Here is a 13,122-nt window from a genome sequence, read left to right as displayed (position 1 = left end):
AAAGTTAATCACACTCCCCTTTTACACATGTAGGGTAGCACATTCCTTAGCCCATTCTCTATTTCTTCTGCGAAATAAACTTTGGAAGGAATGAAGTAGATTTTTACTTTTGTGCACTGACAACGTATAGTTATTTTAGACTATCAGGTTATATTACCTGCAACCATGGGTAGTGTAAAAAATTATTAAAATCTAAGTCTGATATGGTAAAAAGTTTAGAATCTGATACTGTAATCTTACACCGTCAGTGTCTATAAGTTAAAATCCAATGAAGTATTAATACATCATGCCAATGACTTATTTCATATGATGACCAGCTTAGTACATATTAATGTTACATAATCTGTGAATGGAGACATAATATCTCATATTTGCAATTTTGAAATGCAGTAAAGATATGACACACATAAAAATTCCCCAAAAGGAAAATACAAATGGTTATTTCCATCTGCCAATTCAAATAAATTGATAAGGAATATGTAATATGTCAAGAGAACATCTGTTGAAGCTTTTCTTTGCTCTATTACTCCTTATGATTGGGCTCTATTTTTTAAGGGAAATGAGCATCAGTTTAACGTTTCATGATAGAGCTCTCACCTCAATGGTAAAATCATCTGAAACATAGCCTTCGAAGATTAATACTTTGTGCGCTGATGCTGCTGAAGTTTGCAAGACATGCACCTCCCTTGGTCTGAACTTCTTGCTTCCGATTTCATTATTCCTAAAGAAGAACTAGGAAATTACTATCATTTGGAAGATCAAGCTGCTCAAGCAAAATATAATCAACTACTGCTGAAATGAAGAAATATACTCCAACAGAAAAGGACAAGAAGTGTTCACAAATAAAAAAAAATTCGCTTGTCCAAAGGAAAGATAAACCGCAAGAAAAACACTTACCTTCAGCCACTTCCAGATAAAAATGCGCCATTTTGATTTTGGAAATGTCGTACAGACCTGCCTTTACAGTTTATTTGAATTTTTTAAGCATTGCATCTTTTAAATTCTGGGATTGAACTTTATCAGTGTATGTAAACGAAAAAATCATCAAACTTTTCTCTGTCACAGACTAAGTGAAGAAAAGATCTACTACTCATCGAAACATCCAACTGATATATTTTAAGCACCACTGCACAACAAAAGAACATGAATGAGAAAAAAATGATAATTCAGGATCTCAACTTTGGAAAGATCAAGGATGTCATTTATTAGTTGAACTGTAAACCACATGATATTCGCTGGTTGACGTTGTCCCTTGCCGGTTTTGTGGTAGAAGAATCTAAGACATGCCGAAACACCAAACAGAGTAAACCTTATTTTATGAGACATGTAGCAAGCACTGTTTACCTGCATCACAGCTGAATCCACATAAATTTCTGAACTCGTGATGACTAATAAATGAACCTGGTATGTAGATGCTTTTGTCAACTTCTGAATCCTTTGTTTTCTGTACATCTATCTCTTCCCGTAGCTTTGTTGTCTATTCTCTTTTCCTTAGCAGAGATTTGATCCTGTGACTGAGTTTCTATGGAATTATTCACAAAAAACACATTTGATAATAAAGTGTAGTAAATCAGGAAGAGTGGCAAAGGTGATGCAAAGAGTACTGGTTACTGATCCAAATACTGAAAGAGAACCTGGAAGACTATTGTCTTGGGACACACCAATCAGAAACCAATATTACTCTTGACATTTTAACCATAAAAACAAGGTAATTAGCTTTGTCATGTGGAATACCAAAGCAGCAGTCAAATTTCACACGCATAAACTGCACACCTCAGCTCTTAAGTTGTATTTGTTGAATTACGTAGAAATGCAACAAACACATCATTCAGAAAGTTACAGCCAAAGATCAGGAAGATAAACGGCTACAGAAACATCTTTTGGGGGGAATAAGAATAACTCGTGGAGCCACAGATAGGGGTATGTAATTTAAGGTGTAAAGATATGCAGCAGATGTACGGGACGCGTAAAAATACAACTACTTTTCAAATGGTAAGACATTTGAAATTGTATGTAAATTGCACAAAAGTGCATCAATAGTAACTGAAAGTAGGAATTGGAGAGAACCATTCAGCCTTTACCACAATCAGGGAAGACCACTTGAAGAATTCTCTGCTAAAAGTAAGAGGGAGCCCTTTACTAGAGTTAACAAAATCAAAGATAAACTTGCCATACTTCAAAAATAATATTGTTACATCAGAAATTGAAAGGGAAAAAATAAATCATGCCTTTGAACTCCATCTATGCTAACAAAAACATCTGTAGCTCATAATGACAACAGTATTAAACAAATAACTATGCATCATGGTAGTGATGCAACTTGTACAGTAACACTTTTCCTTCAGCATTTCCCATAGCCATGAATCCTCCATGAGGACTAAAATCCAAACAGCGGGGATAGTGCACGGCTCGATTTGGAGAAGGCCAGTTTGAAAAAACTGTAAATGATGGAATGTGAATTAGCTTTGAGCTGTTTTTCTTCATGCTAGAACTGATGGCTAATATTTGAGCATCATGATTAAATTTCATAAAATCCACTTTCGTGGTGAGATTCTCAATCGCCTTGATTGGTTTTCTCTTTCCCCCCAAAAACTCTTCTCTGTTATAAATATTTACTATCCCACTGTCTGAACCAGCAGCAAACAAACCACCATTTGGTGAAGTGCAAAGAGCCGTACCATTTATGGACCCTTCATCAACACCTTTATGAATGCAAGTTCTTGTTCTCAAATCCCAATGGTAAATCTGCCCGTCTCCACCAGAGCTCAATAATTGTTGTCCATCATTGGTGAAAGCCACTGAGCGAACAGTTCCATTCATTTTCAGTGTCCCAATTAGCTCCTTTGTTTTGGAGGAAACTAGCAAAATGTATCCTTCATTACCAAGAAAAGCAATTGTATCTGAATCAGGAGATACCTCAAAACTTTCCAGGCTCTTTTCTTCCCTGCCAACTAGAGGACCTATTTTATCTACACTTGCTTTGACCAAGTCTAAGACATGGAAGAATTTTCTTCTTCCTGATATAATAACTTGAGATCCATTGGGTAAGAAAGATGCCTTTCTAATAGGAAAATCCTCAAGAAAGATGCTCTGTATCTTTGTATTTCGTTTCCCGTCAATCTGAAAAAATCTGAGTTTTTTATCCAATCCACCAACAAGGAGCAACTGAGAATTCCTGTGGAACTGAACAGAATTTACTGGTGCATTTGAAGGATCAGCTGCATTTGCATCAACCAGTCTCGAATATTCAAGAAGCCCAGGTAACAACTTGGTGCGACTTTTGACAACAAGATCTTCATTTGATTGAAGAATATCACCGACCAACTTGACATTCTTTGAACCGTAGCCCTCAGTATGTTTACTTTCCTCGTCAGAATCTTCATCATCAGAACGGTAGCTTCTGCCTTGAGAATCAATTTGGGCCCATTCAGTGCCTGGATTAAGTTTAGCGTGTTGGGCCCTTAGTCTCGCCACGTACGTGGAACCAGATATGACATCCTCTCCCTCTTCTTTCCTCAGCTTCCTCAATCTGTTCACACTTGCTATTTTGATACTAGTCTTCTCTTCTTCGTCATCTATCCACACAGGTTTCCGCTCCTCCTTTCCCACAACGTGGATACCTTCTTGCACTAACTGTTCATCCCCCTCATAAACAGACAATGCACTATCCGCTAACCGGTCCACAAAGAACATAGCAGAACTGTTTTCGCCATCATCTCTCTTTTCTTCTTCATCGTCCTTCCCGAACCCAACGGGGTTGTACAAGGAGCCAAACAACAAGTTCTCAAGCTTCTTCATTTCCCTCTCCTGCTCGACTTCTAATTCATTATCCTCTTCATTCTGCTCTTTCTTTCTCTTCCCATTACTTTCTTTCTCACTTACTTCCTTCTTAGCCTTCCTTTTAGACTTTTCAACCCCGACTGTACGAGAAGCATTCTGTGATATCAAGCTCGCCATTTCCCAAGATTGATATCACTGCAAATACAGGTAGACTCCAAATTATTACAATCAATTTTTAAAAATCATTAAACATCACAAAATCAATGCAACTGCTTGGCAGCAGTTCATTCGAACCCACTATAATAAATTTAACTTATATGCATTGAAAGTGCAATGAATTTTTACACCATCAGTTGAACTGATACTGTAAAAATTCTTTACACAATCAGTGTACAAATCAAATTAGCTGCAATTACCTTTTAAGTGACCTAACTGTGTAAATACCACTAGTGTGTGCTAGTGGTGCTCTTCACCCACAACTTATTTATTCAGATTTTCAGTCAATTGCTTAATGAATTCTTACTTTCTTACTTATATAGCTGTTATTACATGGCAAAGCAAATAAGGCGGAAGATTAAGGGATAAAAATCACAAACAATAACAAGAAAAACAGAAGCAAACATGGTACTTTTTTCGATTAAAATACACTACAATCCAATCTAACCAAAACTTGAAAAATAGAAGCAACCCCAATTTTTAAAATCTGTTCATACAATTTAAAAAATAAAGGTAGAAACTTACATAGGCGGCGAGGAGCAAGTGCACAAGGAGAGGATTTTGCCTTATTTTTTTGTTGAAAAAGAGCTGTTCGAATTAGGGCTTAGGTTCAAGTTGTTTTTCTAGGTAAAGCGGGGGATATGGCCATCTCTTTATTATGATGATATTCAAAAATTATTGAAGTCGAGTATGTTTATAAGCCCTTTAAATGTGGTTTTTGATTTATTATTTATGGGAACTGAATAATGAATTAGGATGTAAATAGCTCTCGACCAAATGATATAGCTAATTGGTTGAAATTCTATTTAATACGCAATTAATTTTGAATACCAATTGATTATCTATACTATATTAAAAGCACGAAGGCCCTTAGCGAAATGTTGTTTGTTTTTTTTATCCTTTTAAAATAGAGCTCACACTAGACAAAATAGTCATTTAATTATTATCTTAATATTTAGGACTTTAAAGGAAACTAAAATTTGATTATTAGATTTTTCCTTATTGAATTAAATAAGAAACCCCAATATTAAGGACTTTAAAATAGATATTATTTAAGAGAATTAATTAAGAGTATTACGTTTCTTTTCCTTGTATACAAATATGTTTACATTGATTCCTCTTATTAGGGAACCTATAATTCTAACATTACCTAATTAAATATTTGTTCTAATTATTAAATGTAGTTTTCAATATTACATAAAATCGATAAAGAGAATAATATTATGCTCGAGTAGGAGAATAGTTTGAAAATAATTTGTATCTTCTATACTATCAAAAAAGCATAAAATCTCAACAAATAATTAAGTCTTTGAATTAATAAAGCAACGGAAAAGTCAATTCAATTTTGTTTTAAAATTATTATGTAAGTAAACTTATTTGTCAAGTTGATAAAACTCTTAAGGTACACAAATTATTTTACACAATAAGAGCAATTGCCGTGAAAGAAATAAGAAAATAGAGAAAAATTTATTATAATATAGTATTAAAAGTTAAATTGCTAAAATGTTAAGTTGAAGCAATAAGGATATAACCCAAGACAAAAAAAAATCACAAAAATTACCCTTATCATTTTTCTTTCTTTTTATATTTATTTTAATAAATGTAGCTCCCTATATTTTTCATATCGTATTACATCATTTTTTATAATTCAATATTAGTTATTTCATACTTTATATTGTTATTTATCTATGGGTTTCTAGGGGCTATAGTTCTATCTCTACGCTCACAAATTTCTAAAAGACCCAAAGATTCAAATTCTTCAATTTATTTTATTATCTTTGAATAATTATTTTAAAGTGTTTTTTTGTTATTTGTTTATAGTATTTGGTAATAAAGATAACAATAATTTTCATAAGATATATATTATCTCATAAATCATAATAAGATATATAAAAACTTATGTGGCGTAGCATTTCTTTGTTTAATGAGCTAGCTTAGTGAGATTAACATTCATTATATTTAGAAACTTACATTTTCTTTCTTTGATATTTTTTCAATAACTAAAACACATTATTGAATAATATATATATAATTTTTAAAAATTATATATTTACTGATATAAGGCGCGTACCCTAATACTAGTAAGTTAAAAAAATGCAAATTACTTTTAAGCAGTACTAAGAGATACAGGAGCATATTTGTCCTTCTAGAGCTCATGCTAGAACGTCAAAAAGTACAAGGACATTGGATTGATTTTATAAAAGCTTTGAATTTTGATTTATTATAACTAATAAGATTTCCTATTTATATTGGCATAAAAATTTTGGATTTTATAACAAAGAGAATTGCTAAAAAAATAAAACTCTTTGTATTAAGGGAGTTTTTTAACATTTAAAGTCTTCTTATTCATGTATTTATCTATCTATCTATACTATATTAAAAGCACGAAGCCCTTAGTGAAATGTCGTTCGCCTTTTTTACCCTTTAAAAATTGATTTCATGTTGGACAAAATTGTAATTTTAATTATTTGCCAGATATTTAGAACCTTAAAATCAAATTAAAAAATTATTAAATTTTTCCTTATTTGAACTAGGTAGAAATTCCTATTGTTTAGGACTTCAAAGTTCATTATCAAAGCATTATTTTAAAGAAATGACTCTAGATTTCGGTTATATTTCCTTGTTGGAATCAAATTGTATATGTTATCCCTTCAAAAGAACAAGTAAATGAGTCCGAGTCAAGATCTAACATTGTAATTTCTTTAGTCAAAAATGAATATTCCTACAAATCTTCAGTATGTTTACAAATTCTTAAATTAGAAAGAACGCACCAATTACACAATTAGGTCGCCCTCTTTGCCAATTCAACTTCTCTTATTTGCCGTCAATTTTAATAATTTATATTTATATTTATCTATACTCTATACTATATTAAATGCACGAAAACCCTTAGTTAAATGTCGTTTATCTTTTTTATCCTTTAAAAATAGATTTCATACTAGACAAAATAGTCATTTTAATTTATTTTCTCATATTGAAGAATAATTATTTAATAGAAAATAACCATTCTAACGGTTACAAAATAAAAAATAAACAAGTACTAACAAGGAAGCAATATTCTCAAAATTTAGAGTTACGTGTAAATTAAATGTCATTCATTTAAAAAGTAAATAATTTATGGAAAGCAAATTTTACTTGAATTTAAAGTCCTAAATATTAGGACTTTTTATAAAGTTCAAATAAGAAAAGATTTACTACTAATAATAAAGTTATAGGATATTTTATAATTTTAAATATTAGGCGAATAATTAAATGGCTTTTTTGTTTAGTGTGAACTCTATTTCTAAAAGGTAAAAAAGATATTCAATTTGTTCGTCAGTTTTATTGATCAAAGAGTTGATGGCAAGGATTGGTTTCGGTGTGAATACCATAGAGTCTTCATGCTATCGAAGAAATTTTAAAACGAGACTCTGATTTTACAAAAAAAATATACTTTATTGAGATGGGGTACACGCGCAACGCGCGTACCAAAAAACTAGTATTATTATAAAAGTACAAATTTTAAAATACTAAATGTTGAACGACTAAAATATTCTTAAAATATTGACAGTCTTTTATACCCTTTAATAGCTAAATTAGTCTACAAAAATACTGTTCCTAAAGGACGAAATTGTAATATTACAAATCTAACTTTACTTGGACAATAACATTGGCAAAGAATTTGCTCGTCCTTCGAAGTCCGACTAAATCGAAGAAAACGCACATTAAAAAATACAAACCTAATCAGTCACGCACATTAAAAAATACAAACCTAATCAGTCACCAAACAATGACATGCATTAACTATTTCATTATGTTCATTAGTACTCCAATTTTATTTATTCTTTATTACATATACCAAAGACGTTAAAATTAATTTCATTATTCACAAAAGAGCACAAGAAGTAAATCAACATTTATGACAAAAATATTATGTAGTGCAGAAATAACAATTTTTTTGAGGAATATAAACAGAATAATCTAGTCGTATTGAATTAAATAAATAAAAGAAATTTGGTCATTCTTAGGAAGAAGATTGCTTACTAAGGAAAATACTTTTATCGTTAAATGAAAATACAAGTTATGAAATACATGACAGAATGAGCTATTTAAGCGGGCAGAGATGAATATATCAAAAAAATGAAGGAGAGTCGATTATGCATAACTCATGATGAGCCAATATGTTTTTAGGTACGCGCTTTTCGAATTCAACTTCTACCTTCAGAAACGACGGGGATGCTTTTATATCCTTCCAAATACATTTTTAGTATGCTTTGCAATGTTTAAAAGAAAGGCTCAACAATTCCTAATATTTGACTATATTTTTTTCGCAAACTATTTTCTCACATGGAACAATATTTTGTGCTTTCAAGAGGGATATCAATATCGACTACAGGAGTTCTGGTCATTAAAGAGCAACTAGAGCGACGCAAAAGAACCTACACTAATGACTGAACTAAATTAATTATTTTCATGGATTCAACTGGTATCCTATCATTTTGAATTCAAGTACTACGTTAATGAAATAACATTAATTTTCAGCACTTAAAAAGTTATTGCATTTTATCCATGTAAGTTGCTTTAAATCAGTTCTTTATTATTGTATATAATCTTTTGATAAATTTAATTTATTGGTTTATTGTATAAATGATTGACTAAAAATTTACGTGCAACGCACGTACATGGAAATTAGTATTATTATAAAAGCATGAATACAATATCGGTTTACAAAAATAACCTTATAATATTAAACAAATTAACTCATAATAAAAGGACATAATCGGAATTTTAGATATTAACCTTTATAATCCTATTAGTTTAGGACATTCACATTAGGCCATTTTTAGGACATACACATTCGGCACTATTTAATTATTAGTTTAATCCTATTAATAATTGGACAAGAATAACGAGCAGTATACATATTATTATAAATGAGTTGATCCCCTTTTCCCCTTCTATTCTAAATATAATATATATATGCCATATTTTAATCCAACCAACTAAAGGTTTAGTTAATATTTCAAATATGTTTATTTAAAAACTATAACATAACCGTAGTTCATTTTATATTATCTTAGAACTATATATATGAACAGTATATTTTTCATATAATATTTGAGTTGATTTCTTACTCAAAATACTATTCATCAAATTTTTTGTGTAATATTTAAAATTACAATCAATAATTAAAACAAATAACTAAAAAATATTAAAAATATAAATGTGTGTATCTGAGAGAGATGGTTGGTAAGGTTCAATACCATTAATATTTCTACCTCATAAAGATCCAAAAGTAGAATTTCAAATTGGATATTTAGTAGCTAAAATTATAATTACGATTAAATATTCAAAATATGAGATGAGCTAATATTAAGATCAAATAATTAAGTCTTTCAATTAACTATTTAGCAAGCATCCAATTCCGTTCTTTTTTAAATTTATCAAAATGTAAAAATAATTTTCAAGCTTATAAAACTCTTAGGGTACATAAATTTATTATATCAAAAGATCAAGGTGAAATTTAAAAAAAAAAAAAAAAAAAAGTCGATTAGGATAGTATTAAGGGTCAAAAGCCATACAACTGCTTGAGAATTTTTTTAATACACAATCAAAACTAAATCCTAAACACGAGCAAGATTTAAAGATTATATTGCAAGAGACGGTTATTGTAAAACGGGATTATCCTTTGTAGAAAGTCCCGGACGAATCGAAACAAATATTCATATATTGTGCATTACTTGTAAATATTTGATGAAGAACCATTAGCAATAGCAAAAAGTAGTGTAGTAGCAAGTAGCAACAATTTTATCACGAGGTCATACAACTCACTTATATTCCACATATCTCTTCAAACTACCAAAACAACATTCACAAATATATCAAAGCAGAATGATGGTATTAAATTTATAAGGAAAACATGGTTAATAATATGGGATATATGAAGCGCCAGACAACTAAAATAATTGATATGAGCTTCAGATATATGAATATCAAAAAAACTGTTTGGTCAAAAAGTAATAATTTTAGGAGGTAATTTAAATCAAGTAGTACAGTATTTTCAAAATCGATAAGAGCAAAGACTATAATTACTATCTTGAAAAATTCATACTTATACCCTTAAATGGAAAAAAATCAGCCACCAAGAAATATAAGAGTAGGAACATCCATTATTCAGTAACTTTTTGCTTTATTTTGTCGTGAAGATCGCTTAATAAGGGAAATAGTTTTATAATTAGGTAATTTGTACAAATTATACGATAGACTGTGACGGCCTGAAGGGTCATCACCGTAGTTCTTCCTTGTTCCGCGCTTTCGAGTCCTTGAAAACCTCGCTTTTAGTTGCCTCGATTGGCGTGCGCAGTTCGGGCGCATAGTTGGAAAGTTTTTATGTTAGAATATGTGAATTATGTGAAACATTTGATGAATTTTGGTATTAATATGCATAACGTTGACTTCGGTCAATATTTTGGGTAAACGGACCCGGACCTGTGATTCGACGGTCCCGGAGGGTCCATAGAAAACTATGGGACTTGGGCCTCTGCCCGGAATCAAATTCTGAGGTCCCAAGCCCGAGAAATGAATTTTTGAAAGAAATTATTTTTCTGAAATTTGATATGAAAATTTGAAATGAAAAAGGGGTTAGAAAATATAGGTATCGGACTCGTATTTTGGTTCCGACGCCCGGTACAAGTCTTAAATATGTGTTAAGCACTATCTGTAAAGTTTGGCTAAAAACGGACGTCATATGACGTGTTTCAGACTTAAAATGGAGAATTTGAGTTATGAAAGTTGAAGAAAGAAAATCATATATTTGAGGCTTGATCCTATGTATATGATGTTATTTTGGCGATTTGATCGCACGAGTAAGTCCGTAAGATGTTTTTAAGGTTATGTGCATGTTTGGTTTGGAGCCCCGAGTGCTCGGGTGAGTTTTGAATGGGGCCCGGGAGGTCTTGGACTTAAGAAGATGCAGGTTCAGGTGTTGCAGACACCAGCGCGACCGCGGTCATTTCCGTGCGGTTCGCGCTGGAGCCGCGCGGCCGCGATGCATTTTTGTGCAGTCCGCGTGGCTGAGTCTGAGGGCTAGGGTTTCAGGTTAACCAGCATGGCCGCGCACCAAAACAGTGCGGTCCGCGCTGGAAGGGTTCAGAGAAGCCCCAATTTTTCTCCCACTCGGCGCGGCCGCAACACATTTTTGTGCGGTCCGCGCCAGGTCCTCAGAAAGGTATACAAGTTCGGAAAATCTCAGTCATTTTTCACTTTTCAAAAACCCAAAACCTAAGAGGCGATTTTCCCAACAACTTTTCTTCCCCAAAACGATTGGTAAGTGATTTCTAACTTAATTTCTTTATTCCTTAACATCTTTTAACATAATTTCAACTTCAAATCAAAGATTATCATGGGGAAAATTGGGTGGTTTGGGTAGTGTGAGCACGTGATTTTTGCCTTACGAAAACTACTCCAAAATAAATCAAAAAATAAAATAAATTTCTTTTACTGTGTAATTCTTGAATTTGCGTGGTGTTAAATATTTGTGTTATGTCCGTAAATGTTTACTTTGTCATAATAAAATGAAAATTAAAATAAAATACATGTTGCATGCATATAGGATTTAATTATGTATTTGAAAGATAATTTAAATAAAATCACCAAAATATGCATTTCGTTCTATTTTTTATATTCCACTGTGTGATTAATGTTTTATCTACGCGTTAATGGTTATTAAAAGATAATTAATATTATTGTAATGATAATTTTGTTTTTATAATTTTTGATTAGGATTTTATTAATTAATAATAAAATTAGAAAATAAAAAATATACAAGTTGTAAAATAAAAAATTGGACCTGGATTAAAATCCAGGCCCAAATCAAATTACCCCCCCCCCCACAGCCCAATCCAAACAGCCTGTACGGTCCAATTCAAAGCCAAGACCAAACGACGACGTTTGGTCACACTTTATCAAGACCGTTGGATCAAAGCCAACCAACGGCTGAGATCCCACGAACCGTAACCCATAGCCCGTACCCGATCCGATACCCGGTTCAACCCGTCCCCCCAGCTTAAACCAAACGACATCGTTTGGTTAAGTGAATAAATCCTGACCTCTCATCCTACTAGATCTAACGGTCAGCATCAACCCACCTCGTCCCTATATAAGCCCATAATCCTTACCCCGGCCCCCCTAACTAAACCCCCCATCTCCACTGTTCATCATCATCTTCCTCAAACCCACCCCTAACCGCCCTAGAATCCCACCGCCTGAAACCCGGCGGCATCAACTCCGCCGGTCACCAAAATAACACCCTAGAACCCCCTGAACATCCTCTACACAAATCTGACCTTAGTTTCCTTCGAATCAGACCCCAACTCTTCGAATACTAAATCGAAGGTGGGTCTGAAAACTCAAACCTTTCCAATGGCTTCCAAAATAACACCATAGTACCCCCTAGCATGCCTCGTTATGGATCTGAAGTTTGTTTGGCTCGAATCAGTTCCGAGCTTCTCGAATCTTCTTTTGAAGATTCGGACCAAACAAGAACAAACTCAGATCCCGTTCTAAACTGACACCAAATGACCCCTAGGCTACCCTCACCCTTGTGTCATATTTGGTCCCCCTCGAATCTGACCAGAAATGGTTAAGTCCCAAATCGAACCTTCAAGAACCCTAGAAATACCAGATTTTTGGATTCTGTTCACTTCAGACGAAAGATTGAGGTTTAATCGACCTTAGTCGAAGTATTTTCAGTGGAAAATACTTCGACTAAGGTCTGTTTGATTTCAAACAAAATCCGAAGCCAAGTTGAATTCGAGTTTGATTAAAATTCAGAGGTACTGTTCTATTTCTGTTTGTGTATTCTGTATGTATTTTCGTTTGTTTTAATAACTTGTTAATTTTTTACATTTTTGTTTTGATTAATTCTGTCATTTTTTGTCTCATACCCGTCTATATGCTCGAAATATGAAATTGTTTCTGTTGTTCGTGATTATTTACAATGTGAGTAATCTACTCGATTAAGTTCGTCGATTAGTTATATTGTGAATTCTCATTTATGATAATGCTAATGGAAACAGTCTGCCTCTATTGTTTTAGACTGATTATGGACAAATGTTGTAAATAGTCTACTGATTAATATTTGTCAAT

The 13,122-nt window shown here is 32.5% G+C and overlaps 1 protein-coding gene across 1 annotated transcript; it reads right to left on the bottom strand.

Moving 5' to 3' along the window:
- Positions 1–2,116: 2,116 nt before the first annotated feature.
- LOC104225007 (U3 small nucleolar RNA-associated protein 18 homolog) lies at positions 2,117–4,673 on the bottom strand. Its single transcript, XM_009776752.2, has 2 exons — positions 4,522–4,673; positions 2,117–3,975 (listed from the first exon to the last, which is right to left on the bottom strand). Exon 2 carries the CDS (start codon positions 3,955–3,957, stop codon positions 2,296–2,298), a length of 1,662 nt encoding a protein of 553 aa, XP_009775054.1. The 5' UTR covers positions 3,958–3,975; positions 4,522–4,673; the 3' UTR covers positions 2,117–2,295.
- Between the last annotated feature and the right edge of the window lie 8,449 nt (positions 4,674–13,122).

This window comes from Nicotiana sylvestris, chromosome 12, assembly GCF_000393655.2.
Source record: "Nicotiana sylvestris chromosome 12, ASM39365v2, whole genome shotgun sequence".
Classification (NCBI taxonomy): Eukaryota; Viridiplantae; Streptophyta; class Magnoliopsida; order Solanales; family Solanaceae; genus Nicotiana; species Nicotiana sylvestris.
The sequence above is the reverse complement of the archived record's forward strand: the minus strand, read 5'-3'. Positions and strand labels throughout refer to the sequence as shown.

What these genes read in the sequence shown, in the direction of transcription:
- LOC104225007 (XM_009776752.2), bottom strand. Translation starts at nt 3,957, where the DNA reads ATGGCGAGCTTGATATCACAGAATGCTTCTCGTACAGTCGGGGTTGAA.